At 34.6% G+C, this 26,280-nt stretch overlaps 5 protein-coding genes across 9 annotated transcripts; 2 read left to right on the top strand and 3 right to left on the bottom strand.

Moving 5' to 3' along the window:
- Positions 1-274: 274 nt before the first annotated feature.
- Positions 275-8,273, top strand: LOC7473932 (peptide-N(4)-(N-acetyl-beta-glucosaminyl)asparagine amidase). Of its 5 annotated transcripts, none has more exons than XM_052446279.1 (19): positions 275-430; positions 515-568; positions 648-815; positions 924-1,043; positions 1,135-1,233; positions 1,507-1,593; positions 2,710-2,792; positions 3,725-3,838; positions 4,454-4,508; positions 4,598-4,684; positions 5,447-5,502; positions 5,632-5,691; positions 5,841-5,928; positions 6,043-6,783; positions 6,894-6,932; positions 7,069-7,090; positions 7,431-7,545; positions 7,683-7,817; positions 7,905-8,273. In XM_052446279.1, the coding sequence occupies exons 1-19, from the start codon at positions 353-355 to the stop codon at positions 7,987-7,989; spliced, it is 2,286 nt and encodes a 761-aa protein (XP_052302239.1). In that variant the 5' UTR covers positions 275-352; the 3' UTR covers positions 7,990-8,273. The 5 variants fall into 5 exon arrangements, 4 of the variants coding, with proteins under 4 accessions (XP_052302239.1, XP_052302240.1, XP_052302238.1 ...); XM_052446280.1 differs by having other exon boundaries at positions 648-821; positions 7,443-7,545; XM_052446278.1 differs by having other exon boundaries at positions 648-821.
- Positions 8,274-8,920: 647 nt separating this feature from the next.
- LOC7474601 (PITH domain-containing protein At3g04780) lies at positions 8,921-12,064 on the bottom strand. The gene is made up of 8 exons (XM_002319032.4): positions 11,868-12,064; positions 11,649-11,735; positions 11,077-11,200; positions 10,876-10,924; positions 10,728-10,785; positions 10,559-10,605; positions 10,391-10,468; positions 8,921-9,202 (listed from the first exon to the last, which is right to left on the bottom strand). Exons 1-8 carry the CDS (start codon positions 11,904-11,906, stop codon positions 9,154-9,156), a joined length of 531 nt encoding a protein of 176 aa, XP_002319068.2. The 5' UTR covers positions 11,907-12,064; the 3' UTR covers positions 8,921-9,153.
- A 3,132-nt stretch (positions 12,065-15,196) lies between these two features.
- On the top strand, positions 15,197-16,431 carry LOC7487664 (probable ribose-5-phosphate isomerase 3, chloroplastic). The gene has a single exon (XM_002319600.4). The coding sequence runs from the start codon at positions 15,376-15,378 to the stop codon at positions 16,237-16,239; it is 864 nt and encodes a 287-aa protein (XP_002319636.1). The 5' UTR covers positions 15,197-15,375; the 3' UTR covers positions 16,240-16,431.
- A 1,876-nt stretch (positions 16,432-18,307) lies between these two features.
- Positions 18,308-19,963, bottom strand: LOC7487663 (uncharacterized). The gene is made up of 6 exons (XM_002319031.3): positions 19,686-19,963; positions 19,433-19,597; positions 19,187-19,270; positions 18,942-19,067; positions 18,757-18,843; positions 18,308-18,662 (listed from the first exon to the last, which is right to left on the bottom strand). The coding sequence occupies exons 1-6, from the start codon at positions 19,783-19,785 to the stop codon at positions 18,589-18,591; spliced, it is 636 nt and encodes a 211-aa protein (XP_002319067.1). The 5' UTR covers positions 19,786-19,963; the 3' UTR covers positions 18,308-18,588.
- Positions 19,964-24,981: 5,018 nt separating this feature from the next.
- Positions 24,982-26,099, bottom strand: LOC7487662 (mitochondrial import inner membrane translocase subunit TIM23-3). The gene has a single exon (XM_002319030.4). The coding sequence runs from the start codon at positions 25,766-25,768 to the stop codon at positions 25,226-25,228; it is 543 nt and encodes a 180-aa protein (XP_002319066.1). The 5' UTR covers positions 25,769-26,099; the 3' UTR covers positions 24,982-25,225.
- Between the last annotated feature and the right edge of the window lie 181 nt (positions 26,100-26,280).

Raw genomic sequence — 26,280 nt, 5'->3', positions numbered from 1 at the left:
TTTTAAAATATATATATATATATCAATAAAAAATTTGAAGACCAAATTTGATATAATCAGCAAATAATATGATATTTTTAAATTTTTAACAACTTTTAAAAAGTGTTTTTCACTCCAAAATAAAAAAAAATATAATTTTATAAAAATAAGCTAAATTGTTTTTGCTGGAAAATAATTTTTATTAATTAAAAAATATTTTTTATTAACTAATGTTTTTAATAATAAATAAATATAGAAAAATTTAGAATGTAGTTTCTAGAACCAACAAACGCAGCATAAATAAACCGAAACAAAATTCTTAATTCTTCATCTCTCTATCAAAGAAAAAAGAGAGAAAAAAAAAACAGTAAAGATGGTAGCTCGCCAATTCATCATCAGCCACAACGACTCCATCTTCGACGTCGATTATGACACCGACGACGGCCTCGAAGTCAGTCTCGCACTCTCTAAAACACAATTCTCTCGATTTTTATCAACAGTAGTGTTTGTTTGATTGTTATGACTAATATTGCAGGTTCTTAAGATCCAGCTTTTCTCTCTCACTTCAATCCCTCCTCATCTCCAGCAGGTTTTTGTTGTTTTGTTTGCTTCGTCATCAACATTTGCGTGTGTGTGTGCTTTTCTTTTTATTGGTGTTTTTTTTGTAGATCACCGGAGAAGATGATGATCGAGTCGTATCGGACGATTCTGATCTCACTGGCATTTCTAACAAACTCAAATTGATAAAAATCAACGAGGAAGAGAAGGAAGTCAAGTTACAAGAATCAATTGCCGCTGTTGTTGGGCAGCAAAATGAAGAGGAATCAATTCGTGATGTGCCGGTCTTTTTTTCTTATAATTTTATTTATTTATGCAATTAATTCAGAATTTTGTTGCTGCTGCTGTTGTTATGCATTTGTGTATTAAAACGGTTTGTTGTGTAGATTCTTGGAGGAGATGACGTGTCGGATGATTCTGATGTCGTTCATGTTTCGAATGAACTCAAAGAATTAACTGTTGCCGATTTGATGAAATCGGATGAGGAACTTGCGCAGATGTTACAGGTTTTTTTTATAATTTTTGGTGCTTGTGTTTCAATTTTCGGTTTGTGAGAGTGATTTAAACATTATGTTTATAGGGTCTGTTTGTGTTTAGGCAGAGGAGGAAGCGCTTATGTTGCAAGAGTTTGCAGTGAGTGAACAAAGTGATGAGTTTGGGCAGAAAATACGGCCCTATATCAGTCAAGTACAAATGGTAATTTCAAATTTTGAGGTTTATCTTTTTTGTTTTTCTTCATTTGTTTGGTTACTGAAAAAGAGATTTGAGTTTCAAAATGTTTCATTTTGTTCTTCTCAATAAAATTAAAAAAGGTGTTTTCTTCAATCTGTTCATTCAACAGGAAAATAATGTGCAATCTGTTTTATTTTTTTTGTTTTGTTTATGATCGATTGTTAAATCACTCGCACACTAGATAGGGATAATTTGCAAGAGAGTATTTATTTAGTACTTGGCCTGTTGTTGATATAGTATGAAGACCCAGTGAGGCAGGAGGCAGCACGGAAGACGGTTCCTAGAGAAGAGCTTGAGGAGAAAGCTTTGGTTTCTCTGGCAAAGGTAATGGCTTTTTGTTTTTGTTTTTATTTTTATAGTGATGAGGAAACTAAACATTTGAGTCATTGGCTATAGAATAAATGCAGAATAATGAGCAACAAAAGGTCAACTTGGAAAAAAAGTTATGCTAATGGAATTTGATAGACGTGTTACAATGACTGTAGAGGTTTTTGTTTCGTTCTCTATCTTTTTTCCCCCCTCATTGCTTGTAGAGGCTCAGTCTCTTTTATATAATAATCATGCAGCTAAAGTCCCACTATTTTGGTTGGCGACCACTTGTGTTTTTTATGTTTTTTTTTCCCGTTATAGAATATTGTTTATGGACCTGAACTCAGACTCCCCTTGATGTCATGAACTTCTTAATCTATAATATTATATATAAAAGTGCATTAGGGTGTCAAAACAGTTAGTTGACATAAAACCCTTCACTGTTTGATTAAATCACTAAACTACCCTTGGACAGCTTTTAGCATAATAAAAATTCTCAGTGTAATTTGTCTCACATTTAATTATTAGATGCATTAACTATCCAATCAAATATACCTCAAATACAATCTATAGGCTCTAAACTTGATTAATTGTGCTATCTTAGTATTAAAACAATTTAGAACAGCTATTTGGACCTGTGTTGAACTACAGTTGAACAGAACAAATTAAGTTTGACAGAAGTTTGGTCTAAATATGGTATATTCAAAAAAATTCTCTCACACGCATCACTCATGGCGGGCGGCCGACTGCAATGGAAATAATATTTAAAGGATTTCCCGCATTGTTGTGGTTATCTTGATGCTCAGTAGAACTATTGGCAGCAGTATATTAGTGGCTGTAGTTTTTTATTTACAAGTTTGTTGGATGGAAAACTTGGAGACCTTGGTTAGTTTTATGATTGTCTTGCAATGCTGATTCGTGTTTTATCATCGTATTTTTTTTTTGTTTTCAACTGCAATTTCTTATCTACTCTTGTATTTCAATGTGAATTGCAACCACGTCATGATTGGAATAAATAAGAAAGGTGGTTCATGTTGATCAAACTGGTTTAAGCTGTTTTAATAATTTCACCTCTAGAGTTTGCTCTGCTAATATGCCATGGTAATTGGTAATTTTATAAATTTGTTTTAGGAGGGGAACTTCAAACCATCAAAAACCGAACAAGACCATGCTTTTCTGCTGCAGCTGCTTTTCTGGTTCAAACAATCATTCAGGTGTTTTTCATTCCTTTGCGGTTTTTATGTTGGATTTGCCCTTAAAATTAACAAAATACTGCTTAATAAATAGTCACATCCCAGCCATAAATACTTGCACAACTTACAAGTAAGTACTCCGAGTAAGGAACTATACTGTGTAAATAGACTGTTTTCTTTTGTATGTTATGTTTATAGAATGACACTATTTTCATAGGAAGATCATTTTTAGGACTAGATATCTCATGTTATGAGTAGCACCAAAGGATGGTGCCTTGTTGATGTAACAAACTCTTGAGCAAACATGGAATTTGCTTTTTTTGCTTTATGATGTCAGGAAAGTCTGATTAAATTGATAGGATCTTAATTTCTTGGACATGGCCTTTATTTGCTAGAAGTTTAGGATGTATTCAGCAAGGAGGAAACAAGCATCAATGATTCCAACATATGAAGTTTTTGGAAGTATTTAGTGGTTCTGCTTCAAAGTTCTGCAACAAAGTTTACTTCTTATAAAAGAGAAGGCTTTCAGCAGTAAGAAAGCAGTGGATGGTTGCTGTTCTTGCTCGACACTTTTTTGTTTATTTTCCACCGAAAGCTCTCTATATATTTTTTTAAGTTGGTTGGAATCTTTTGCATCGTTAAGTTTGGTGCTTCTTATGTACACAATGCATATATGTGCCAATGGCTTTATATGTCTAGAAATCTTGATTCTCTCTCCAAGTTTTCCAAAATGGTTTTGAACCACAGTAAGTACCAGAGATGCTTTCCTCATCTAAAGGTTTTAAAATGTTTCCATGGAATAGTTATATGATTGTATTTGTTTTCCGACCACAAACAGAATAATTAGTGTTCAATTTTCAATCAAAAATTTTTCTTTTCTTGTTTCTTACAACAGGTTGCCAGCAGAATTAAAAATGTTGCCAATGTATGATTACCATCTTCTGATATTGTAGGTGGGTTAATGAACCTCCTTGTGATGGCTGTGGCAATGATACCGTTAATCAAGGAATGGATGCTGCACTTCCTTCAGAAACTCAATATGGAGCAGCTCGAGTTGAACTTTACCGGTATGCACCGTGTCTATATTTTTTGTTATTTTTGGGTTTTTTCATATTTTTTGGAATTTTATTTTGTTTTCTTTTTAATCTTATATATTGTTTCTTCATGATTTATTTAGACTTCCTGTTTTATTTGATTTATTTTTCCTAATCACTCGTCCTCCTAGCCCCTAACAACTATTCCCCAAGTTCAGGTCTTGTATTTCATACCTTTGGTTTGTAAGCTTGAACATGTATTTTATTCTTAGTGATATTTATTGTATCAAATGATCTCATGACAAGTTACTCACTTTTATATGGCTGTTTTAGTGTCGAGTTTTTTTATTTGAAAAGATCCCCCCCCTTCTTGCTCATAGTTTGTAAATAGTGTTCTAGTGAGGATCTTGTGGTCCAATCTGCTTTATTGATTCTGGAATAAAATCGAAACTAAATAGCTAGCTGATATGTGTGATAATAAACAGAGAAGTGTGTGCAACACACATCTTTGTTCTGATGATGAATAGCAGTCATAGGTAGATTGGTTTGTCATGATTATTTGGTTTTCGTTTCCTCCTCTGCACAGAAGCATATGTTCTCATGTTCATCACCCCTCACCTTTTTTTATCTGTCATTTGAATATCTCAGCTGCAATTCTTGTTCAACAATTACCCGTTTCCCACGCTACAATGATCCGTTAAAGGTATTTTTACTTAAGCCAACTGACATGTTTATATTTCATAATCTCCTTCCCTGTTGTCTTATTCTTCTTTCTCCTCTTTCACCATGGAGCTTGTGGAAACTCGAAGGGGTCGCTGTGGGGAATGGGCCAATTGCTTTACTCTTTATTGTCGTGCTTTTGGCTATGAATCTCGTCTGGTAAGTCAGTTTCTTTAATTCAAATACAACACCCAAATGACACAATCTCACTTTGGGCAGACTATGTTCTGTTAGATCAATATTTTCTGATGTAAAGACTGAACGCAATGATGGAAGTCTACCTGGGTTCCGTGAAGCAAAAATAAAGTTTTCTGTTATTTTTCTATATTATTACTAGTCCAAAGTAGCTTAATATATGGGCACTACCTTTGTTCTACCTGGGTTCTGTGAAGAAAAATAAAGTTTTCTGTTATTTTTCTATATTATTACAATTCCGAAGTAGCTTAATATATGGGCACTACCTTTGTTCTACCTGTGTTCTGTGAAGAACAATAAAGTTTCCTGTTATTTTTCTTTATTATTACAAATCCGAAGTAGCTTAATATATGGGCACTACCTTTGTCTGTTTTCAAGGTGTTCTGAATGTAGTAAAGAAATTCTGGTGAAAACTTGACCCATTTTCAATGAACTATAAGATAGCTAAAACTACTTTTTGTGTCTTGGAATGCATTTGGGCACAAAATCATGGCTTCCCATTCAATACCTTGTGAAACGTGAACTAAAATGAAATACTTTGAAAAGGTTGTTCCCCTTTATGGAGGAATCTCTTGTTTTCTGGAAGTCCTCAAATGGGCATGCTTGTGTTCATGCACTGTAATATAATGTGGAAGAATTTGAGGGGGCTTCAAATTTTGTTTTATGAAAGAACTTGGCCATGATGAAAGTCAGTATATGACCTTTTCCCATATTGTGTTTGATCAGATCCTGGATTTCACTGATCACGTTTGGACCGAGTGCTTTTCTGAATTACTAGGCAGGTAAGCTTCATTAAAAAAAATGGTCTTCTATTTCTTCAGAAGCATTCCAGAAGAGTAATAATTAAGCTAAACCATGCTCTTTGTCATGGTAACCGTCATTTACATGTACTCTGTGATGTTATTATACAGATGGATGCATCTTGACCCTTGTGACGGAGTGTTTGACAGACCATTACTATATGAGAAGGGGTAATTTTTTACTTAATCTATGTGATCTACATATATGCACATGGGTGCCTACTGAATGATTTTTCTTCTGCCCTGCTTCAGGATCTTCAATAGTCTATTTTGGCTCTGAACATACTTTGTGTAAATCTGATTTCATTCTTTTCTCGTAGGTGGAATAAGAAATTGAACTATGTTATTGCTATTGCAAAAGATGGAGTTTATGACGTCACTAAGCGTTACACAAGGAAGTGGGTTGAGGTAATTTTAACTATTGAAATGCCATTCTTTCATGGAGGTTTTTCCATTTCTTCAAGCGCAATGTTATGTTCTCTTATGTTGAGTTCTTGACCAAAAGAATTTCTAAATTTGCAGGTTCTATCCCGACGAAACATTACCAGAGAGCCTGATTTGTTGGCTACTCTCCGTAGCATGACTCGAGAATGCAGAAGAAGCTTTACAACTCAAATTCTTTCTGTACTTGAAGACCGTGATAAGATTGAATCAGAAGAGCTTGAGAGATCTTTATGTTCCACTAATGATTCTTCAGTCTCATTGCCTGGTAGACAAAGTGGGAACAAGGAATGGCGCATTGCAAGATCAGAAATTGGTTTTCATGATAATTGTTGTTGGAGTCATACTTCATGTCCCATTCGTGTATGCGTAGATGAGCATGTGACAAAGACTTACAATGCATTTTCCCCTCTCCTTTCTCGTTGTGTTGACCACTCTCTTCCCAAATCAAGAATTGTTGAAATACTGAAGATATTCAAAGGAATTTTGGTGGAACTTGGGAATTCGTCCTATAAAACCAGGCGAACTTCCATAAACCCTTTTATACTTCATTTGCTGCCATATTTTGACGAGTTAATAAATGCTCTGTCATTGAAGAGCGAGATTGACACTGATGGAAAAGTGGACATCTGTTTGGCTGCTGACCCTGTCATCACCTCTTTAGGACTGCCTGTTGTGCTGGATGCATTGGATGATTTGATCAATGTTCTTAACAACTTTGACAACATAAGCAAAGTTTCTCTTTCCTGGCCACTAATAAAGTTGAATAGGATCCATTCAGGTTCTGTTCTTGCAAGTGGCGAGGAACTTCCTTTTGGAATTGTGAGTAGTATCCGGTTTCTCTAATTGTCATACATCAGTTTACTTTTTTGCTCATATGTAGGAATTCTCCCAAAAGTCCCTTTATCATTCCACTTTTAACACAATTTCAGGCCACATCAGCATTTGATGGACTTCGCACGTCTAAATGGGTAGAACCAGATGGAGCGAGAGGTAATGTACATCATATTAGAAAATCTTGTGATGTTGAACTATTAAGGAAGAACCAGGTGGAGCGAGAGGTAATGTACATCATATTAGAAAATCTTGTGATGTTGAACTATTAAGGAAGAACCAGATGGAGCGAGAGGTAATGTACATCATATTAGAAAATCTTGTGATGTTGAACTATTAATGTTTGATACAGATCCTTCCATTCTGTGCTCTCAATGTACTGTGCTTGGTGTTGTCTTGTTGAATTGAAAAAATATGAAAATGGCATGTGTTTTGTTGGCGATCATAGACTTTAAGCCCGAGTAACCATGATTGCAGATTTGGTCTGTTGAACACATCTGAAAAATCAAGCTTGGAATATAGATGCCCAAGTTAAATTTTCTTGCATTTCTCAGTTGTTTCTTTGTACTTGGCATGAAACAAATGTTGGATTAATGTAGATGATCCTGTTGAACATATCTCATGTATTTTAACAATGCCTCTCGTAGGTTGCTGGATTGTTTATAAACTATCAGACAACCAGATGCACAAACTAGTGGCATATGATATAATGTCAGCTAATGATGCCCCAGAGAGAGACCCTATGGACTGGTAATATTCTATTAACAGCCATCTGGCGCCATGTGAATGATTTCTCTCTGCATTTATTTTATAGTTCTCACAACTACATGTTTGTCGCAAATTTAAATGTTATTCGCTTTCATGATTTCTGGTTGTTTTCTTAACAGGGTTGTCGAGGGTAGTGATGATGGTGGTTCTAGCTGGCGTATTCTGGATAAACGAACTTCTCAGATGTTCAAAAATCGTTTTCAGCGTAAATCATTTAAGATTAATTCAGATAGTGTCCCATGCAACACTTTCAGGTAAATCCTGTCGATCCAAACCAATTCACATGCACTCCACATTTTAGTTCCTCGTGATCGTTGATCTAACAAGTTATAACATGACAGATTCCAATTTCTGGCTGCCAGAGACGTTCAATCAAATTCACGCCTACAATTGGGTAGCATAGATCTGTATGCAAGCAGCGATTAAGTTTTATAAGAGAGGAATGGTCACCCACACATTGGTTGCTGACGCACTGTTCCAGACTTTGATGCTATTGTATAACTACTTGGTAGTAAATATTTGTCCATGGAGGCAAGCAATCACACAATGCTTTGCCATATGGGTCACCGTATTTAGTCAATATGTATTCATAATCGCCCAATTTCTGGGCAGTGTTGGTGGTTCCATTTCAGCAAATTTCTTTGTCTTGCCCAAATACCGAATCAGGCATGTTTGAATATGTAGTATGTGGGGGTGATTATTTTCGGTCAGATTTGGTTTGGTTTTTTTTTTCAAAAAAAGTAATCAAACTGTTTTTTTTTAAATTAAAAAATCAAAACCAATTCAAACCAACCGGTTTCGGTTCGGTTATTTTGGAAAAAAACCGGTTCAAACCAGTTTGGCTCGGTTTTTGGATTTAGCCCGGTTTGACTTAGTTTTTTTCCGGATTGGCTCAGTTTTTCCGGTTTGGGTTGTGTTTGATTTTTTTAGTTTTAGGCTTATAAAATCAAAATCTAACTAGTTGGTTTTTTAAAAATTTTAATTAATTTAATTGATTTTTTTGACAGTTTTTTTTTTTCAGTTTCCTTGATTTAATTAGGGGGGGGACCTCAAGAGCGAGCCACATGACTCGTTTGTGTGTAACATGCCAGGCTAGGCCGGCTCTCGTACCCACGAGCCAAGCTGCAATTTAATCCAATTACTAGCGAGTAACTCTGAGGAACGTCTGGTTGCATTGAATCAATGGAAGTTCCCATGGATCCTTGATACTGGTGTGCCAAGCAACCAGGCAATGCTTGCTTGGCACAAGGAAGCACTAGTCGACCAGCATACGGGATGTAATTGCAAGTTCATGGCAATGTTCGCCTTGAAATGATGGCGACAAAATTATCAACAAGTAGAAATCACTCGGCAAACATATCCAGAATCAAAGGAGCTGCTTTACTAAAGCAGGAAAAGGCTAGAGAGAAACAGCTTAAGAAGACAAGTATCACAACGTTGATTCAACATGGCCCTTTCCGGAACATAACATTTGATGCATTCTTGCAGATAATTCTTGAATTGTCAATGGGATAAACAATGGAAAAATAAAGTTCAGAGATAATAGCAATACTTCAGAGCAACTTCATTCCTTTCCCCTCACATCTGGGATTAGTGATCCTCAATCTTCTTCAGGCTTTTCATGTCTGTTGTTTCCACCCTGTTACAAAAACAAGGCTCGCAAAATTAATGCGGGAGACTAGAGCATGTAACATTTAAAACAAGGGGAAACATCTGGGGTTGGATGGATCAATGCTGAATAAAGTGAAATTTAAAGGTTGTGTTTACTTTAGAAAGAGTTTTAAATTTTTGCTATCACTTTTCATCTTTATTCTAAAATTATTCATCCAACAAGATGTTTACTAACCAATACTTCAAGGGGATTGTTGGGATCGATTTTTAAAATTTGATAGAGATTAAATAACAACAAAACCAAACAAGGGTTCTTGTTGTCTCAAGTAGAGAATTTGAAAATGAAGATTTTTATTCCAGTTTTTTATAAAATTGAAAAAATAAGGAGCACGTGTTCCTATAAAACAATGATTAGTAAATATGTTCTCTCTAGTTTGATGTTTCTTCAAGCATGTTTCTAGAGATCTGGAAAATTATTCACAAGTAAACAACCAAAGTGTTTCTTTCCTTCGTTGCTAAGCACATCATTCCATGGCATGAGGCATTTCATAAGAAATAGCTGGTGAAAGAAGACATGCACCCTTCTCATTTGCTTGTTTGACAGTCAAGACCTAGCTATGAAAGCAAAAGGAATAGCATGTCCAGTGCACGTGACTGATAGCATTTGAACAACTTAACACCCAGACAATATACTCAGAAGTAGCTCCAAATTAAGAAGAAATAACTAAGATGATAATGGTCATCTAAACTCTAAGTAACTCTCAGTTCATAAAAAAATCATTCTACAGAGCAGAAAATATCAAGCAGGAGAAAATGACATGACTCTCTGTTCTCTAAATGTGTTTGAAGTGCATAAGGTATAATGCAAAACAAAACTTCACCAAACATCTAGAAAATATGAATCCACAGCCTATCAATTGAATCAAATTAAAAGAAACACATAAAGATAAATCGTGTTATTTGAGCATAACATTTTAATTTCAAATTTCACTATTTTGGCAGTTCTTCTAGCCACTAGATTATATTAACGTCATGGTTTCACAAAATGTAAGATAGACAGAGGTGTATGCTGTGCAGTCAACAATCAGTGTAAGAATGGTGCTTCTGATGTATCCAAGATACAAGGCAAAGAATATGGTAATGCCTAATTCACTAGATAAGAGATTAAGTTAGTTGCTGACAGAGGTACATCACAGATGTAGAGATAGAAACTTACGTTGTTCCAAACAAAGCAATCTTGTGAACTTTCGTGATCTCAGAATCTGATTGATTATCCTCGATAAATATTGTCAAGCTGATCAAAATTTATAAGTAAGATTTACTGCTGCAACATTTCATGACAAGAAAGAAAACAAGTGTGTAAATGCAAAAACTTTTAGCATACCTGCGAACATTCTGAAACTTTACATATTTTAAGACCACAGGTTTTCCCTGCAAAAGCATAAACCAAGCATAATGGTAATGTAAGAGATTATATCAACATATTTCTCAGCAATTATTTCCTTATCGTGAACATCAACTTCGTAGTAGCAGGACAAGAAAATAATTTCCACCTTGAGAGTATCTGGCGATAAAACTATAGTGTCACTTGGAGGGTAGTCATTAACATTACTGCCATAATCAAACCATGCAATAATTGTAAGATAAGAAATATTGCAATTTCTTTCAAAACTTAAATCAGTTAATCATTACTAACAATACCTAAATCCCATATGCTCCTTGTTTGAGAAAAGTTTTACCGTCTTTGGACCTGGAGAAACAAACCTTCACATTAGAATGATAGACAAGCACATCCAATCCGTTTCATAGGGACTGTTTTAATGCAATGCAAAACATAGTTTGCAGGTGAAACATTAGAGAAATGCACTTCAGAAGAAAAGTTTAGATTAGAACAACAAATACCTTCTTCTTCAGGTCCTTTGATGGCAATAGAATGCAGTTTAACAACTTGATTGAAAGGTACATAGATCAATAACTGCTCATCTGCATCGCTCTCTAGATTCAAACCATCATCTTCTCTATAACCCTAAAATTCAAAAAAGTACAAAAATTATAATTCAATCAACATCATGTTGAAAGAAACAGAAGGGCCAGTTTTTCGTAACAAGAATTTTTTTTTTAGCAAAGCCTAACATAACAATAACAACACTTATTAGACCCCATACTTTGATTGCATGAAACCCAAACACTTAAAGACAAAAGGAGCACTCAAGAAAACTTCATAGAGCTACCATATGGGTTTCCAATAATTTTTCTTTTTAAATTCAAATCTAATTCTCTTTACATTACTTCAACTAAATTAGCATACAAGAAGAGGATAGTTACTAACTACACAATCCCTAAATGCTTGCATGCAATACCAAGACTCTATGAACATAAAAGGTTAATTCTATCACGGCATAATAATTAATAAAATAATTAAAGAAGTTGCATTCAAATTTTGTTTAAAAGAAGAAACAAAAAAGTAAAATTACCTGCTTGATCGCATTGGAAAGGGAGTGGCTTGGGCTTTGGTTAAGACATTCAACTCCAGAAAAATCAATAAAGTCCAATAAATCAACCTGATTCATTCACAAAAAGATTCAAACTTTAATTCCCATATCAACGAATCTCAATAAACCCAGTTCCCAGATTCCAAGAAATGCCTTGAATTTTCTCGAAAATCAAACAAAGAGAACAAAAAAAATACTTACTTGGCCTCTTGGAATTACAGTAGCTGACTCTGCAGCCATTTTTTCTTTTTCTTTTTTGGTACTGCTTTGGTATTTGGCAGGCAAGAAGGAGGGTTGCTTACAGAATAAACACACAAAGAATAGTTTCTTTTTCTCTGTTCTTTAGGACAGTGATTTATATTTGCCAGAGGAAGATGGATTTATTTTGACGGAATAAAACGACACTGTTTGGTGCGTGTTTAGGTCGGTTTGGGCTCTTAGGCTTAAGGACATTTTAAAAGTGTAGTTCTAGAAACCGGCTCGGCCGATAGGTTAATCCGTAATCTGGGATAGAAATTAAACTGAATTTAAAAAAATAAAAAATTTGAATAACCTGTTTAGAAACTCAAGTTACTTTGATGATCTTATTAACATGATAAAATTTAGTTATAATCTATTTTTTTTTAATAAAAATAATATTGATTTGTTTATGTATAAAAAATTTAGGATCAACTTGTTCATCCAATCAAAATCTAGTAATTTTGTTAAGATACTGTTTGGCAAACCGCGTTCTTAAAAAATTTAATTTTTTTTATTAAAATTTAATATAATTTGTATATTTTGAATCGTTTTGATGTGCTGATGTCAAAAATAATTTTTAAAAAATAAAAAAAATTATTTATGTATATTTTAGCATGAAAAATTATTTGAAAAATAATCGCTACCACACTACTAATTTATAGCTCGAGTCTTGTACTGAAGGAATCAATTAACCAGGTTTAAAACTTCTGCTTAAAAGATCCAAACTGTGCTGTGCTGTCCTTCAACAAACGAAAAAAGGGCACTTTTTTCTTGTGTCTCAACTCCCAAGGGACTTCCTTGATCAATAAAGGAAGGTCCAATTCTGTATCACGGCTCTTCTCTGAAAAGAAAAGAAAAAAACTTTATATTTTCTTTATATATATAAAATATTCTCATGAAAAAAAAATATACTTGATGAGTTGTTCATGGAGAAGAGAATTTTTTGTTGTTGTAATTATTATAAGTTTAGTGCTATATTATTAGCTTCAAACACTTGAATGGTATGCTTGAATGGTATGTTTGAAAATATAACAACAATTGTTTTTTAATATATTTTTATTTTAAAATATATTAAAATAATATATATTTTTTGGTATCATCCTGTCAAAATGATTTGAAAACATCAAAAAATATTAATTTAAAGTAAAAATATATAAAAAATTCAATTTTTTTAAACATTTTAAAAAATACAATATTAAACACACCTGAAGATCTCAAAAGCTCGGCGAATTTTATATTCAATGTTAACATGCAAACGAGACCAAAATCTCTCTTGTTGACTGGCTAATATCCCCTCCATAAAAATAGTTTAGTTTCCAACTATATATATAATATTGTATTTATCAGATCCATTTCATTTTATTGACTTGCATTACTGATCCGTGGATGAATAGTATATTCGCTAAATATTTATTCAAACAAAAGCTAGAAACGATCAGAGATTTATCACGCACGCGCTAATGGATTCGCGTGATGAAATCACCATTTTATCATTCTAAAACAAGACCACGTGCTTGGCTTAGCAGTAATATATTTTTTTTTGGATTAATTTGTCATTATCAAAATAATGAAGGGCCATCTCAACCACCTCATATTCTTATTGGACGGTAAATCTAATAAATGGTCCTAGAAAGAAAAATTCAATTAACTTGCCACTAGGGTTTTTCATAATCTTATTTTAATTTAAAAAATAAAATTATCAAATTACTCTTAAACTCAAATCTTCTTTAGGGTTGCGTCAAGGACTTTTTTTTTCTTTTGATTTTTTTATAATTAACTACAGGTACAATTTTATATTTTAATAAATATTAAAAAATATTAAAAAAATTATCGGGTCGTGCGTGACACGTATTAATGTATAAGAAGCACACTTACTCTTCAAGCAATGATTTTTTTATATTATTACTTTTTTCTATCAATTTTTTTTTATTTTCATTATATTTTATTATTCAAGTTATTTAGATTAACCAAGCTTATTAAAATTAATCAAGTTAATTACCCGAAGATCAAATTATTTCTACCTTTTTAGTAACACTAATATCATCTTAGTATTATTTTTTTATACCGGAAAAAATTTAAACCGACCCGCACCATAGCGTATACTCTATCCAGCAATGTTACTGGTAGAGATCCATCATATCTTCTTAGACCTATCACGGTATCACCTAACAAATTGGTGGTCTAAAGACAATTTATTCTACCTCTAGCCACGGGCTCAATGTTATAAACACAGAATTGAGCTCTTTGTGTGAAGGATTATTATGCTTTCTTCTACCTTAGCAGCATCATCTTCTCTATACCTTCACTTCCTCATATGCCGAAGCAGTCATCTTCTTCTACCTCAGTCCTCCCCCTACCTTGCTATAGCTCCATCTGGTTTGATGGCATCTCCAAAAATGTAATTAATTTCACCTATAAACACCCACAAGTTGAAAGTTTAAAAGAAAAACAATTGAATTATAGAAAATAGCTAATTTAATCTTAGAACTTCATCAACCAAAAGGTAAAGATAAAAAGAAGTAGGAGCAAGGGAAAATCCCATCGTGTATAGGGTCAACTAATCAATCTTATTGGTTATTTTTTTTGGGTTTATTTAAGAAAAAATTAAAGTATATAAAAGATAAAAAATATTTTAGTTGTGCTTTTTAAAGTGCTTTTTATTTAAAAATATATTAACATAATATTTTTTCTATCAATACATTAAAACAATACAAAAATACTAAAATTATATTAATTTAAAAAAAATCCAAAATTTTATAAAACATTAGCAAAATCACAAGGCATGAAACACACCCTTGATAGTAGACGTGAGTAAAAAAATCAAAAAATCAATTAAATCGAGAAAACAAAAAAAAATAACTAAAAAAACTGAACCGTGAAAAAAAACCTATTAGAATATTTAAAAAAACCGACCAGTTCGATTTTATAAGCCTGAAATAAAAAAACCAAACCGAACCAAACTGAAATTAATTAAAAAATAAAAAAAATCGAGTCAAACCGAAACCAAACCCATTAAAAATTACAAAAAAAACCCAAAAAAACAATATAGTTTTTGGTTTTTAATATAAAATAACCAAACCGAAACTAATCGGTTGAATTTGAATTTTTGTTTTAAAATAATTAAACCAAACTAATCAGTTTGAACCAGTTTTAATTATTTAAAAAAAATTAATCTGATTATTTGTTAAGTAAAAAACTAAACCAAATAAAAAATAATCAACACATAGCATAAAATTATTGCAAGTAACCACCAAACCAACTAAAAAAAAAAGATAGAATTCCATTTCACCAACAATCTCATCCAACAACCTAAAAAAAAACAGCTATGAGTCTGTTTGTCTTCCTCGTTTCTTCCCACGAGTACGAACAAACTTATAACAACCACACCACTTTGGACTAAGATCGAACAACCCATTAAAAAAACAAAACCACCTCTCATTTCCCAATCCCTCTACCACCACCACCTACCATGGCCTCCTTATCCTTCCTCTCCCCTCCTTCCTCCTCCTCTCTTTCCTCCCTCCACAACACCACCCCTTCCTCCTCCCGCCTCTTCTTACGCACACCCTCCCTTAACCTCCGCGCCCCAACCAAAATCTTCTCCCTTAAAGCCCAATCCGCCCCAGTCCTCACCCAAGACGAACTTAAAAAGATCGCAGCCGACAAAGCCGTCGAGTATGTCAAATCCGGCATGGTCCTCGGCCTTGGAACCGGCTCTACCGCCGCCTTCGTGGTAGCCAAACTCGGCGAGCTCTTAAAAACCGGTGAACTGACAAATATCATTGGAGTCCCAACTTCAAAACGCACAGAAGAACAGGCTCGTTCTCTTAACATCCCTCTTTCAATACTCGATGACCACCCCCACATTGATCTTGCCATTGACGGGGCTGATGAGGTGGACCCACTACTTAATTTAGTGAAGGGTCGCGGCGGAGCCCTTTTAAGAGAGAAAATGGTTGAAGCAGCATCAGATGAGTTTGTTGTTGTTGCTGATGAGACTAAGCTTGTTGATGGTCTTGGTGGAAGTAAACTGGCAATGCCAGTTGAAGTAGTGCAATTTTGTTGGAAATTTAATTTGGTGAGGTTACAAGAGTTGTTTAAAGATGAAGGGGTTGAGGCTAAATTGAGAGTTGGTGAAGATGGGAAGCCCTATGTGACCGATAATTTTAATTATATTGTTGATTTGTATTTTGAGAATCCGATTAAAGATGGATATGCGGCCGGAAAGGAGATTTCGGGGCTTGAAGGTGTTGTGGAACATGGGTTGTTTTTGGATATGGCGACCGCGGTTATTATTGCTGGGAAGACTGGAGTTGAGGTTAAAAGCAAGTGAGAATTTCGAATCTTGTGTTATATGATGGTTTTGTTATATTAACACTGTTGTTGTTCGTTATTTTTGTTGCGGTGAATTTGAGCTGTTGGGACTCTAGTTGGATATTCTTGTTACTTTTCTCATTAGTTTAGGAATGGAAATGTGAAATAATGTGAAATGATCAAAATGAATGAAGTGGTTGTTTCATGGTTATTGCCACCTTGTTTTGATTTTGGGATGAATAATTGGATGACCTGTAATATTGTTTCTTCGCGTCTTGTTATTTATAATCAACAGGGTTTAATTTGTGCCAATGCATTCCCTTGTATGTAAAAAATCATCAATGCCTTTTTTCCCCCCTTTTACTGTGTTGTCTATGAGTGAGAAGATGGGAACTCAACTCCATTGAAATCTGAAGGTCTGTACTGCTCTACTGACAATTTGGCAATAGCAAGTGCATTGGTGAGGACAACTGGAGTAAAAGTGCCCAAGTATTAGTTTATGGGTTGCTCTCTCTTGTTGTTCTGCAGTGAAGTATTTTGTTTTTTAAAGGAAAGTGCTCAAGCAACATCTTAGACGGTTTCCATCTTTTCTTTTACATTGTTAATGATGCTAATCTACCATGCTGAAAAGGAAACCACTAGGTTAATTGGCGTCTCAATTGCATGAGCAGTGGCATGTCTGTCTACTATAAACATGTTTCTCAGGTGATGCAACAGGTTTATTTAGTTCCTCTAGTAATAGCAGTTTCCAGGGGAACAGGGGATGTGTTTTGGCTTTCAAGTGACTATTTATACTTTGCATTCTAGTCTCAAAAACAGTAATGGATTGATGGTGCATCAAATTGGCAAACAGCATAGGTCTAGTTCTATCAATTAGTTCAAAGCCTGAAGAGTATGGAAAGGAGGAATTGTAGATGCTTGAGTGAAAAGATTTCGGGAGACAAAGCTGAAAAAGCTAACTGGGTACATTTGAAACCCTAACTTCTAATAGTTGTATAGAGGGATTAGGGAACGATGCAGCGATGGTTATGGTTTCACAGAAGCTCATAAATAATATTTGAGAGGTATCTATAGTTCAATCATGATGCTGGTTTACAGAAGTTTGAATATGATTCTATCTATATATTCCTGCTTTCAGAATCTTTAGAGAGGAAGCCAGGGCACAATGAAGTGAATATCCTATGTCTTGTTGGATCTCCTGCCTGCAATGTAATACACATTGAGTTCCACGTGTTTTCCCAGGTAGATAGTACAGTGACTATAACACAGCTCATTGTGCTGGTTATGCTTCAGTGACTGGTATGTGCTGCTATGGCGCGGTACATTTGCTTTTGTAAAGTGGAATCCCTAGCAAACGTCAATTCAAGTGTAGTCTGTAGATCTGGGATCAATTATGAATCTATACCATCTTTGAATCTCATTTTATTGTGTTGAGCAGTTGAGGGGAAAGCTTAGCAATATCGACTGTTTTGTTATCAGATGTACAATCATCAAAGAGCAAATTTTGGCGTGGAAGCATTACAATATTGTTAGAGTTGATTTTTTTTATCACTCACTGCGATAGCATCCTATAGTCTTAATGTTTTGGGATCGTTCATTTGGAGAAACATCTTGTGTAGTTCCAAGAGGCAGTTCGTTTCCCCCTCGAATCAAACGTGAACTATGGATTAGAAATGAGCAGCCTTAGTTGTATAATTTTGTTTTTCTCAGCCAGCCTAGACTTAACGCTTTAGTGGCGATGTGCTTTGAGGCTGCGGCTCCTTTATCCTTTCCATTTATAACACAAAGTCTTGAATTTTGATTGCTTAACAAGGACTTGCTTGCACCTAATACAGAAGCCTGTCTCGTGCAGAAACGGATAGGAAAAATCACACTTGGCAGAAGGCAACTGTGTAGCTCGTTACTTGTACTCGGTGTTTAGTTTTGTGGCCAAATTATGTAGACTACATCGTTCTTGTTGTTGCCATGTTATTGGAATTATCAATCATCAAACTAGATGGCGATTTAACAAATAGGATTCGTCCCAGAAGCTACTTGGATCTTGTTGCTTTATATCTATGTGGATAGCTTGAATCCAAAGAGAAGAATAGATAAATATTTTTCACAAGCTCAGTTATTTATAAATAAATAATCAATACAACTACATAAAAACCATATGGATCCTGTAGCGTTATATAGACACACTCAGCCTCCATCTAGGTCTGTGTTCCGACTTTCAATCGCATACAAACTGAATTTCTACATAAGAATCTGGTGAATGATCAAATCGAAAGATGCACCAAATGAAATTTACTAGTGAGTATAATCAAGTATCTCATATCACGAAACTGAAATGCTGGTTAGCCAGGATCCTCCTTAAATTCTCATCCTACTTCAGAGCCATAAGCATAGAGACGAGCAAAATAATCATCCATTGGAACTTTGCTGGAAGAATGGTGCTAGCTGGATAACAAAAATAGATGAGAAATCATCAAGATCTGAAATAACATCTTTTATGTTACGACGAATGGGTGATATATTTGGTTTGTATTCTCACCAGGGTTTCCACCGGTTCCAGTTCCAGATCCAGTTGATGTTGAGTTTGCGATTCTAATAATGTCAGCACAATCAGATCCGAGAGTACCTTGACAACCAAAACCATAGCACAGATCAGTTTTTAAAGTTTGTTTCTTTGATCTACCATCAGTATTCGCTGCTAAAACTTCATGTAAAAGTTCTTACATGCACCGTAGCAAGGGTAGTAAGAGATGTTGAGAAGATTAACGAAACCAGGATTGCATGTACACGTGTGTCTATAAGTTCCATTATTTGTGCATTGACCTTCTCCACAGTACATCCAATAGCAAGCTACATGATCAACAGGACAGAAAATTAGTGGCAGAGAGAGAGAGAGAGGATATTAGGCAGGACTGCAGTATTTTTAGAATCTTATTATGTGAATAAAGGTCTTTGGTTTTGGTGATTACGATCGAAGAAGGAGCTGTTGTGGGGAGCTTCTTTTTGTGGAACTGGAGGTGGGGCTGGCTGGCAGGTGCCATATTTCAGAGTACCTGCAAAAAAACAAGAAAATGAACCAAGTTTACTTTAATGTGTAAAATTACGTACAAAATCTGTCTTTTTAATTCATCAGAACATGTCTTGTTCTGCTACTTGCATGTACCATGTCCCTGAATGAAGTTCAGAAAAGAAAGCCAAAAAGAAAAGGAGGTTACAGTTTGGAATCACGCAAGGGAGGAACTTGTGTTCATCATCAACATCATCGTCATCGTATTGGGTTTGCTTCCATCCAGCTTGACATTCACACTTGTAGCTCAATGGGTATGATTTGTCTCCTACGCATGTTCCTTTTCCGCAATCCACTTCTTTACACAACCTGTCTGCAATTCACAAAGAACAAATCATACATCCAAGATTTTACCCGTGCTTGTGTGTGCATGAAAGTGCAGGATAGAGAGTGTTGTGTACCATAGAAAGCAGTCAGGTTGCCATCAATATCTGCCATAGCAACCATAGGTAGCACCACAAGAAGCATGGTTACAAAAGGAAGAGCTTTAGAGAAAGCCATTTGTAACTCTGAGAGAACAAGTGAATTGCAGTGAAGGCAGGAGGAGGTGCTATCTGTACTTAATGAGGTGTGTATTTATAAGAGATCACAAAGACTTGGAAGTTTTCTTGGAATCCAAACAGAAAGAATTAAGATAAAGACACTTCAGATTTTGATGGTTATTTCTTGTTTTTTTCTCTATTCAATAGAACAAGAAAGTTAAATTGATAGAAGCTTCTGTGTAGGCAGAAAGGATCAATTCTGCAGATTTTTTCTTCTCTTTGAATTTTATTTACTGTCTATGGACGGTCTTTTTATTATAGTTGAATAAATCAAACAATGTAGAAACATTAAATCTTATTGTCTTCCTTCTAGATTGTCATGTAACAGAAGGTTCAGTGTATTATTATAAATTGAACAGGTCTCAAATTTGCTACTTCTTCTTTCTATTCTATGACGACATTATCCTCAACCAAGCTTAGGTTTGGCCATTCTTAAATAAAGCAAGGGCAGATTAGGTTGTCGAGCGGACAAAAAAATCTAAAGAGAGAAATCATAGTCTTCCGAGCAGTTTGGATTTCATTCCGAACAACATTTCATAGAAATTTAATGTTTTTTATATTTTTAAATATATCAAAAACAATCTTTTAAAAAATAAATAAATAATATTATTTTAATATCTTTCTAAACCAAAAACACTTTTTAAAAAAAATTATTATTATATTCTGCATAATCATTCAACCTTCTTGATAAAACCTAAAATCAAAACATCTAGAATATGGAATGTAGGTCCAACACGTAATATTGATTTTCTTTGGTAATAGGTAGAGGAGATGCATGAAGAACAAGATTTAAACAAGAACACGAATAATGCATTAAAAGAATGGTCATAATCAGAATTTCTTAAACAACCAAAATAAAGGGTCATTCACAGGCTCAAACATTTTATTGCTAGTCTACACATTCAAATGACTTTGGCAACATTTGGTTTGGAGAAATAGAGGTTACTTAACAACTAACTCTACACTGTTCTAGGTCTATTTTTCAAATTTTTGTTCTATATTTTTGTCTTCGATTAATATTTCAGGATAAAAAACCCTGAAACATGTTTGGTTAAAAAGATAAAAATAAAAATATAAAATAAATATATCTTCAAAATAATTTTATAATAAGTTTTTATCTTCACAAAATAAAAGATACAGAGAGAAAATTCTTGTTATTTTATGTTTTTTTTTTATTTCAAGATAATAATTAAATGATATTTAATGACGGCAACAGAGAATCCTAGCACTCAGTAATTCTTGGAAAATAATTTCAAAATCAAAAGGAGATACATAGACACAGCCATGTATCTCCGAGTGAAAACTTAACAAGTAGTGGAGATGCTAGAACCAGAGAATTGATGCCTCCGAACAATAAATAATCAACTACAATTAATTTCGAAGTGGTTTCTTGATGGTTAAAGAACATGTCAAGGATTAAATTAACACAGATATCAAGCCTTAATTTGAAAGATTCGTTGCATGCGTTGGAATCGTTCTCTGCTCTAATCAACTATATATTAAAAAAAACGAGTGCCTTGTATTTGCAGTCAATTTGATGCATTTGATGAGCTTTGACATTCGGCCACACATGAGAAAAAGAAACCCAAGCCTCCATTGTCAAAGACTCAAAAAGTCCTTCTGGTGGAATTTTGCTAATTTTTTTTATCTAATTTCAAGTTAACATGAGCAATATTTAGTTAATATAATATATTTATGTTTCACACGTTGGACGGTGGTCGATTTTTCTCTACCTTTTCTCTCTCAAATATATAATTAAATTATTAATAAGATATCCTTGAATTACACGAGTGTATAATTTATAATTAATCTTATTTATCATTGAAGTCAAGGGCTTTGTAATCAAAGAGTTATATACTCGCATGTTTTATTATAAATACATGGATTTCTTTCATCTATATTATTTATCAATGCTCTCACAATGTCTAGGATAATCTAAGCATTAATAAATAAATAAACATTTACCATGTTAATATTTTAATACGATAATCTTATCAAAGTATTTTGTTAATTGATAGATCCCTTTTTATTCGTATTATTCTGGTTGTATTTTAGCAAAACATAGGAACAAATTAGGTATTCATGAATGATGTTTATTGATTTAAGATTTAAAAAAATGTTTGAAAACGCGAGTCAATCTGTGTTTTTTAAAAAATTCAATTATTTTTGTTAAAATTAATATTTTTTTGTATGTTTTGGATCATTTTGATACGCTGATTTTAAAAATAAATTTAAAAAAATAAAAAAATATATTATTTTAATACATTTTAAAATGAAAAGCATTTTAAAAAAATAATTGCAACCACACTCCCAAATAAATTCTAAAAATTAGATCTCTTAAAAGCTGGGATGAACTAGGAATGCTTTCCTCCAGGCACTTTTTTTTTTTTTTTTCGTTTCTTCTTTTAAAATATTTTAGCAACAAGAGTTAGGAGTTAGAACGAGTTATTCCCAATTCAACTTCCTGGGTTGAAAAAGAAATTTATTTTCAATTTTATACGTTTCCTGCATGCATCACGTTTTGGACTTTTTTTTTTGTCAGAATTTGGAAGCCACAGAAGTTCACCAACTCTCTCGATATTGCAGGGTGACTGGCATAGATCTCACACTCGAAACTCAAGGTAGAGTCATTCCAAGTTATCCCTACACTGGTAGGATCTCTCTGTGCAGGCCAGTTTAGCAGAGGGTGCCAAACCCACGTCGTGGAACTAGCTGCACAACAAGGCTGACAACGTGATGTCAGAGTAAGACTCTTCTGGCTCACTTGGCGAATTTTCCCTGGAAAGCAGTGTTTATAAGCCGCAGTGAGGCTGGTCAGAATACAAGAAATGGTTAATATTTAAAGGATCATAAGAGAGAGAACAAGTAATGTGAGAGCTGCCCTAAACTATGGTGCTTGAAAGGAAATTGTCAGAAAACCATGCATGTCCGTTTCCATGTTTTCCCTACGGATCCTCGAAATGAAAACTTCACCAACCACAAACTCCAAGAGCCTCCTAACCTAACCTGCCGCCATAAGGCCCATAGAGATATCAGCATGTTAGAAAGGAGGTGTCAAGGGGGGCACAAATGACAAGAACCCAAATAGATTGTTTCGATTCCAGAATAACATGACACTCAGACGATCACCTATGTCATCAGTGAACCTGTTGCAGTTACAACAACGTTAATATTTTTCTCTTTCCAGTTCCTTACCTTCCATCCCTCGTAAGTCGTAACACAATTTTACAATAGACAAGCTGTAAATATCATAATGAAGCCTCAGCTAAATAACGTGTAAAGCAAAATCCATGATCTTCGATCCTATTCCATAATGAAACCTCAGCTAAATAACGTGTAAAGCAAAATCCATGATCTTCGATCCTATTCCCTGCCTCAGCACACTAAAATTTACTTGATTTAAGCTTTGATAAGACAGATTTTAAAAAAATGAACATCTCCTAGCATTCTATCTTTCACAGAAATAATTCTGTTTCGTCTTCCAAACAAATTTTGACAGCAAAATCCATGATATCATAAAAAAGACTTGACACGGTCCAAAAGCTAAGTGCATGCATGCAACAGATTTCTTACTTTAAACTCCTATCTAACCACCCAAGACTAGAAAAAAAAAAAAAGGTCAATAATAAACATAAGCAGCACCACAGATGCAAAATTGCATACATGAAAAGACTACAAATTAAGCAGAGGAAAATTGAAAAAAGTTCCCACATACTCAACTACCCGCAGACATCTGGTAACGACATACTCAGGAAGATGAAACAAAAAAAAAAGAGTCAGAGAAATAGATTTGAAGGAACTTAATCATTCATTGAAGAATTTACCACATAATCACAACCGAGGAAGAAAGTCCCTATGTTAAAAAAAAGCAGGATTTAAAATGGGAGTTGAAAGAAGAGGACAGAACTGAGATCAGAAGAAAAAAAAAACAGAGAAAGCAGCCATTTAATTACAAGCAAAAACACATGATTTGGGAGTTAAGAATTTAGCAAGCCAGATAATTCAATTCTCAAGACATGTTTGGAGAAAGAAGCTTTAAAGAAGTTGCACAATGGGATTCTCTGGATAATAGATATAAGCAACTAGCCACTAGTTTTGCTACACATCTAACCATTCTACGCGTGTTGATCAATTTCAGGAAGAGAGTGCTTTTGAAGTCAAAATTCTCAAGAAACAACGACAATCTACAACCATCAAAGGCAGTGTGATATCTATGAATACCATTTGCAACTATATTTCTCTGGATACAGAATGCAACATCGGAATTCTAGACCACACACCATCCTCTTTCCCAAAAAAGGTCAAGGCATAGGAGTTAGGGGCATATCATGCAAGGAGAAAAGGCCCTGATCTTACAGGAATAAAAATCTCATTTAATTTTGCTTTAGATGCAAAAGGAAAAGAGGCCATGATCTACTAGTATCCATTTTAGTCCTGTATAATAAAAGGTTGAAGAGAAGATTGAATACATTGCTAAGAGATTCTAAAGAGTTTTTTGACCACCAAATGATCGACAATCTTTAAGCTTAAACTCCAGAAAAAGTTTGGAGCCAAAGAGAGATTTCCCAGTTATGTGTTGCTAAATAATATTGTATAGAGAACTCTGTTGTGCACTAACTGATCAGTATACCTCAAACTTAGGAGAAACATTATCCACTACTCCCAAATCTTTTCTTCCCGCTAATGCCTAGATTTTCATCCAATTCCCACTGAAAACACCAGCAGATCCCAACCATAGAGGACACCAGAATAAACCTATAAAGAATACAAGTATTGAAAATAGCACGTTTACATGGAAAACTAGCATTATATAGGAAGCCGATGCCCTAACAGGCAAGCAATCCATGGTCAAGGTGCAACAATGAAAACTACAACATTACATCATAAATTATGTCAGGAAATTATCAAACAGAATAAACCTAAAAAGATAAAATAGCATCACACAGAGAAATCATTACATAGGCCAAAAACCTGAACAACCACACAGATTCATAGGTTCAAATAATCCATCAAACAGGATTATGTTAGCAAAGTAAAGGCAAACTAACAGGCTTGATCACGGGAAAACAACAACGCTCACCAAAAATAATTCAATTATACACTCTACTAATCCCCATCAAAACAGCAACAGACAATTCAATTTCTAGCCAATAAATAACCAAAACAAACTTTTTATAATAAAAGTTCAAGTTAGAAGCCCAAAACTTCCTATAAACAGGAACGAGATCAGGAACACATGCCAAGTCGACAAATAGAATTATAAAATACGGTCATACAAATTATTTGCGCCAATCCATTAAACCAATCCGTATATCACCAAACAACCAAACCCCCACAAAACCATTTATCCCCCATAAATCCTAACCCCATAATGCCTAAAACCATAAATTTCAAAATTTTCAAATAGGCACATATCTCTTAACAGCCTGCTTCGCAGCAACTGCACCAGCCGCAGCAATCCCGCCGATAGCACCAGCAATAGCAGCAGACCTAGGCCCTTTTGCAGCACGATAAATAGCACCAGTACTAAGACCAGCAAGCACAGTATTAACCAAATCATCAGTATCTCTCCAATGAATCAAACCACTCTCAATCCCCGCAAACATGAGTCCCAAAACACCCAAATTGTTTCCAAATTTTCTACCCGCATGACCACCAGAATTCAAAACACGATTAACCCTCAACTTTAATGACTCTCCGGGCTCCGCGGCACGGATTCCTTCAATAGAACCTTTAGCACCGCCTAATATAGCTCCAGATAAGTAACCTGTGCCTGTGTAGTATTGGAGATTTTCACTCCAAGAACGGCGTTGGGTTAAAGATTCTTCATGGAAGAGAAATTCAGGGGATGTTGGAAGGTTGTAGAGGTTTTGAGCTGGAACATTGTAGAGGTCTTGATATGGGTGGTATTTTCTATACTTGTGATCATTTGGGTCATTCATTTTGCAATCAAAGTTTTGATCTTTTCGGGAAAAAGATGGGATTTTTATGGAGTTTTTGTGAGAAAGATTGGATCTTTATAGCTTTTCTTGAGAGATAAAGATTGAAATTTTATGGGTTCTCGTGGGTTTTCCGAGAGGGAGAGGGATTTTAGTTGGTTGAGGAAAGAAGGGTCTAGGGTTATTGTTGATTTGGGTTTACTTTCCTTTTTGGTCAAAGGAATGGTCTGGAGGAAGGAAGGAGGAGGTGATTTGTTTCGAGTCTTCTAGGGTTTAACGAGGAAGAAGGGTTTTCTAGGATTTAGGGTGATTTTGCCTAGTCAGCCTTTGATTTTTTTTGCTGGCCTAGTCAGCCTAAAAAGGTTTTAGGGTGCGGTGGAGAGATTTCTAGGCTTCTAGCAATTTTGTAAATTCCATGATTTAATTTATTTATTTTTCTTTTTTTGGGTATTGAAATTCAGATTCTGTGGTATATTACTGATTTGTGCTATCCAACTTATATGGCCATTTCTTTA

The sequence above is a fragment of the Populus trichocarpa genome, chromosome 13 (assembly GCF_000002775.5).
Source record: "Populus trichocarpa isolate Nisqually-1 chromosome 13, P.trichocarpa_v4.1, whole genome shotgun sequence".
NCBI classification, from domain to species: domain Eukaryota; kingdom Viridiplantae; phylum Streptophyta; class Magnoliopsida; order Malpighiales; family Salicaceae; genus Populus; species Populus trichocarpa.
This window is presented reverse-complemented; position numbering and strand designations above follow the sequence as displayed.

What these genes read in the sequence shown, in the direction of transcription:
- LOC7473932 (XM_052446278.1), top strand. Translation starts at nt 353, where the DNA reads ATGGTAGCTCGCCAATTCATCATCAGCCACAACGACTCCATCTTCGAC. An exon ending in CTTTGGTTTCTCTGGCAAAG is followed by an intron (nt 1,594 to 2,709) that starts GTAATGGCTTTT and finishes AATTTGTTTTAG; the next exon opens with GAGGGGAACTTCAAACCATC. An exon ending in CCATTACTATATGAGAAGGG is followed by an intron (nt 5,692 to 5,840) that starts GTAATTTTTTAC and finishes CTTTTCTCGTAG; the next exon opens with GTGGAATAAGAAATTGAACT.
- LOC7474601 (XM_002319032.4), bottom strand. Translation starts at nt 11,906, where the DNA reads ATGGCTGCAGAGTCAGCTACTGTAATTCCAAGAGGCCAA. An exon ending in CTGTAATTCCAAGAGGCCAA is followed by an intron (nt 11,736 to 11,867) that starts GTAAGTATTTTT and finishes TGAATGAATCAG; the next exon opens with GTTGATTTATTGGACTTTAT. An exon ending in AAGGAGCATATGGGATTTAG is followed by an intron (nt 10,786 to 10,875) that starts GTATTGTTAGTA and finishes TGATTATGGCAG; the next exon opens with TAATGTTAATGACTACCCTC.
- LOC7487664 (XM_002319600.4), top strand. Translation starts at nt 15,376, where the DNA reads ATGGCCTCCTTATCCTTCCTCTCCCCTCCTTCCTCCTCCTCTCTTTCC.
- LOC7487663 (XM_002319031.3), bottom strand. Translation starts at nt 19,785, where the DNA reads ATGGCTTTCTCTAAAGCTCTTCCTTTTGTAACCATGCTTCTTGTGGTG. An exon ending in CAACCTGACTGCTTTCTATG is followed by an intron (nt 19,598 to 19,685) that starts GTACACAACACT and finishes TGTGAATTGCAG; the next exon opens with ACAGGTTGTGTAAAGAAGTG. An exon ending in CCCTTGCGTGATTCCAAACT is followed by an intron (nt 19,271 to 19,432) that starts GTAACCTCCTTT and finishes GTTTTTTTGCAG; the next exon opens with GTACTCTGAAATATGGCACC.
- LOC7487662 (XM_002319030.4), bottom strand. Translation starts at nt 25,768, where the DNA reads ATGAATGACCCAAATGATCACAAGTATAGAAAATACCACCCATATCAA.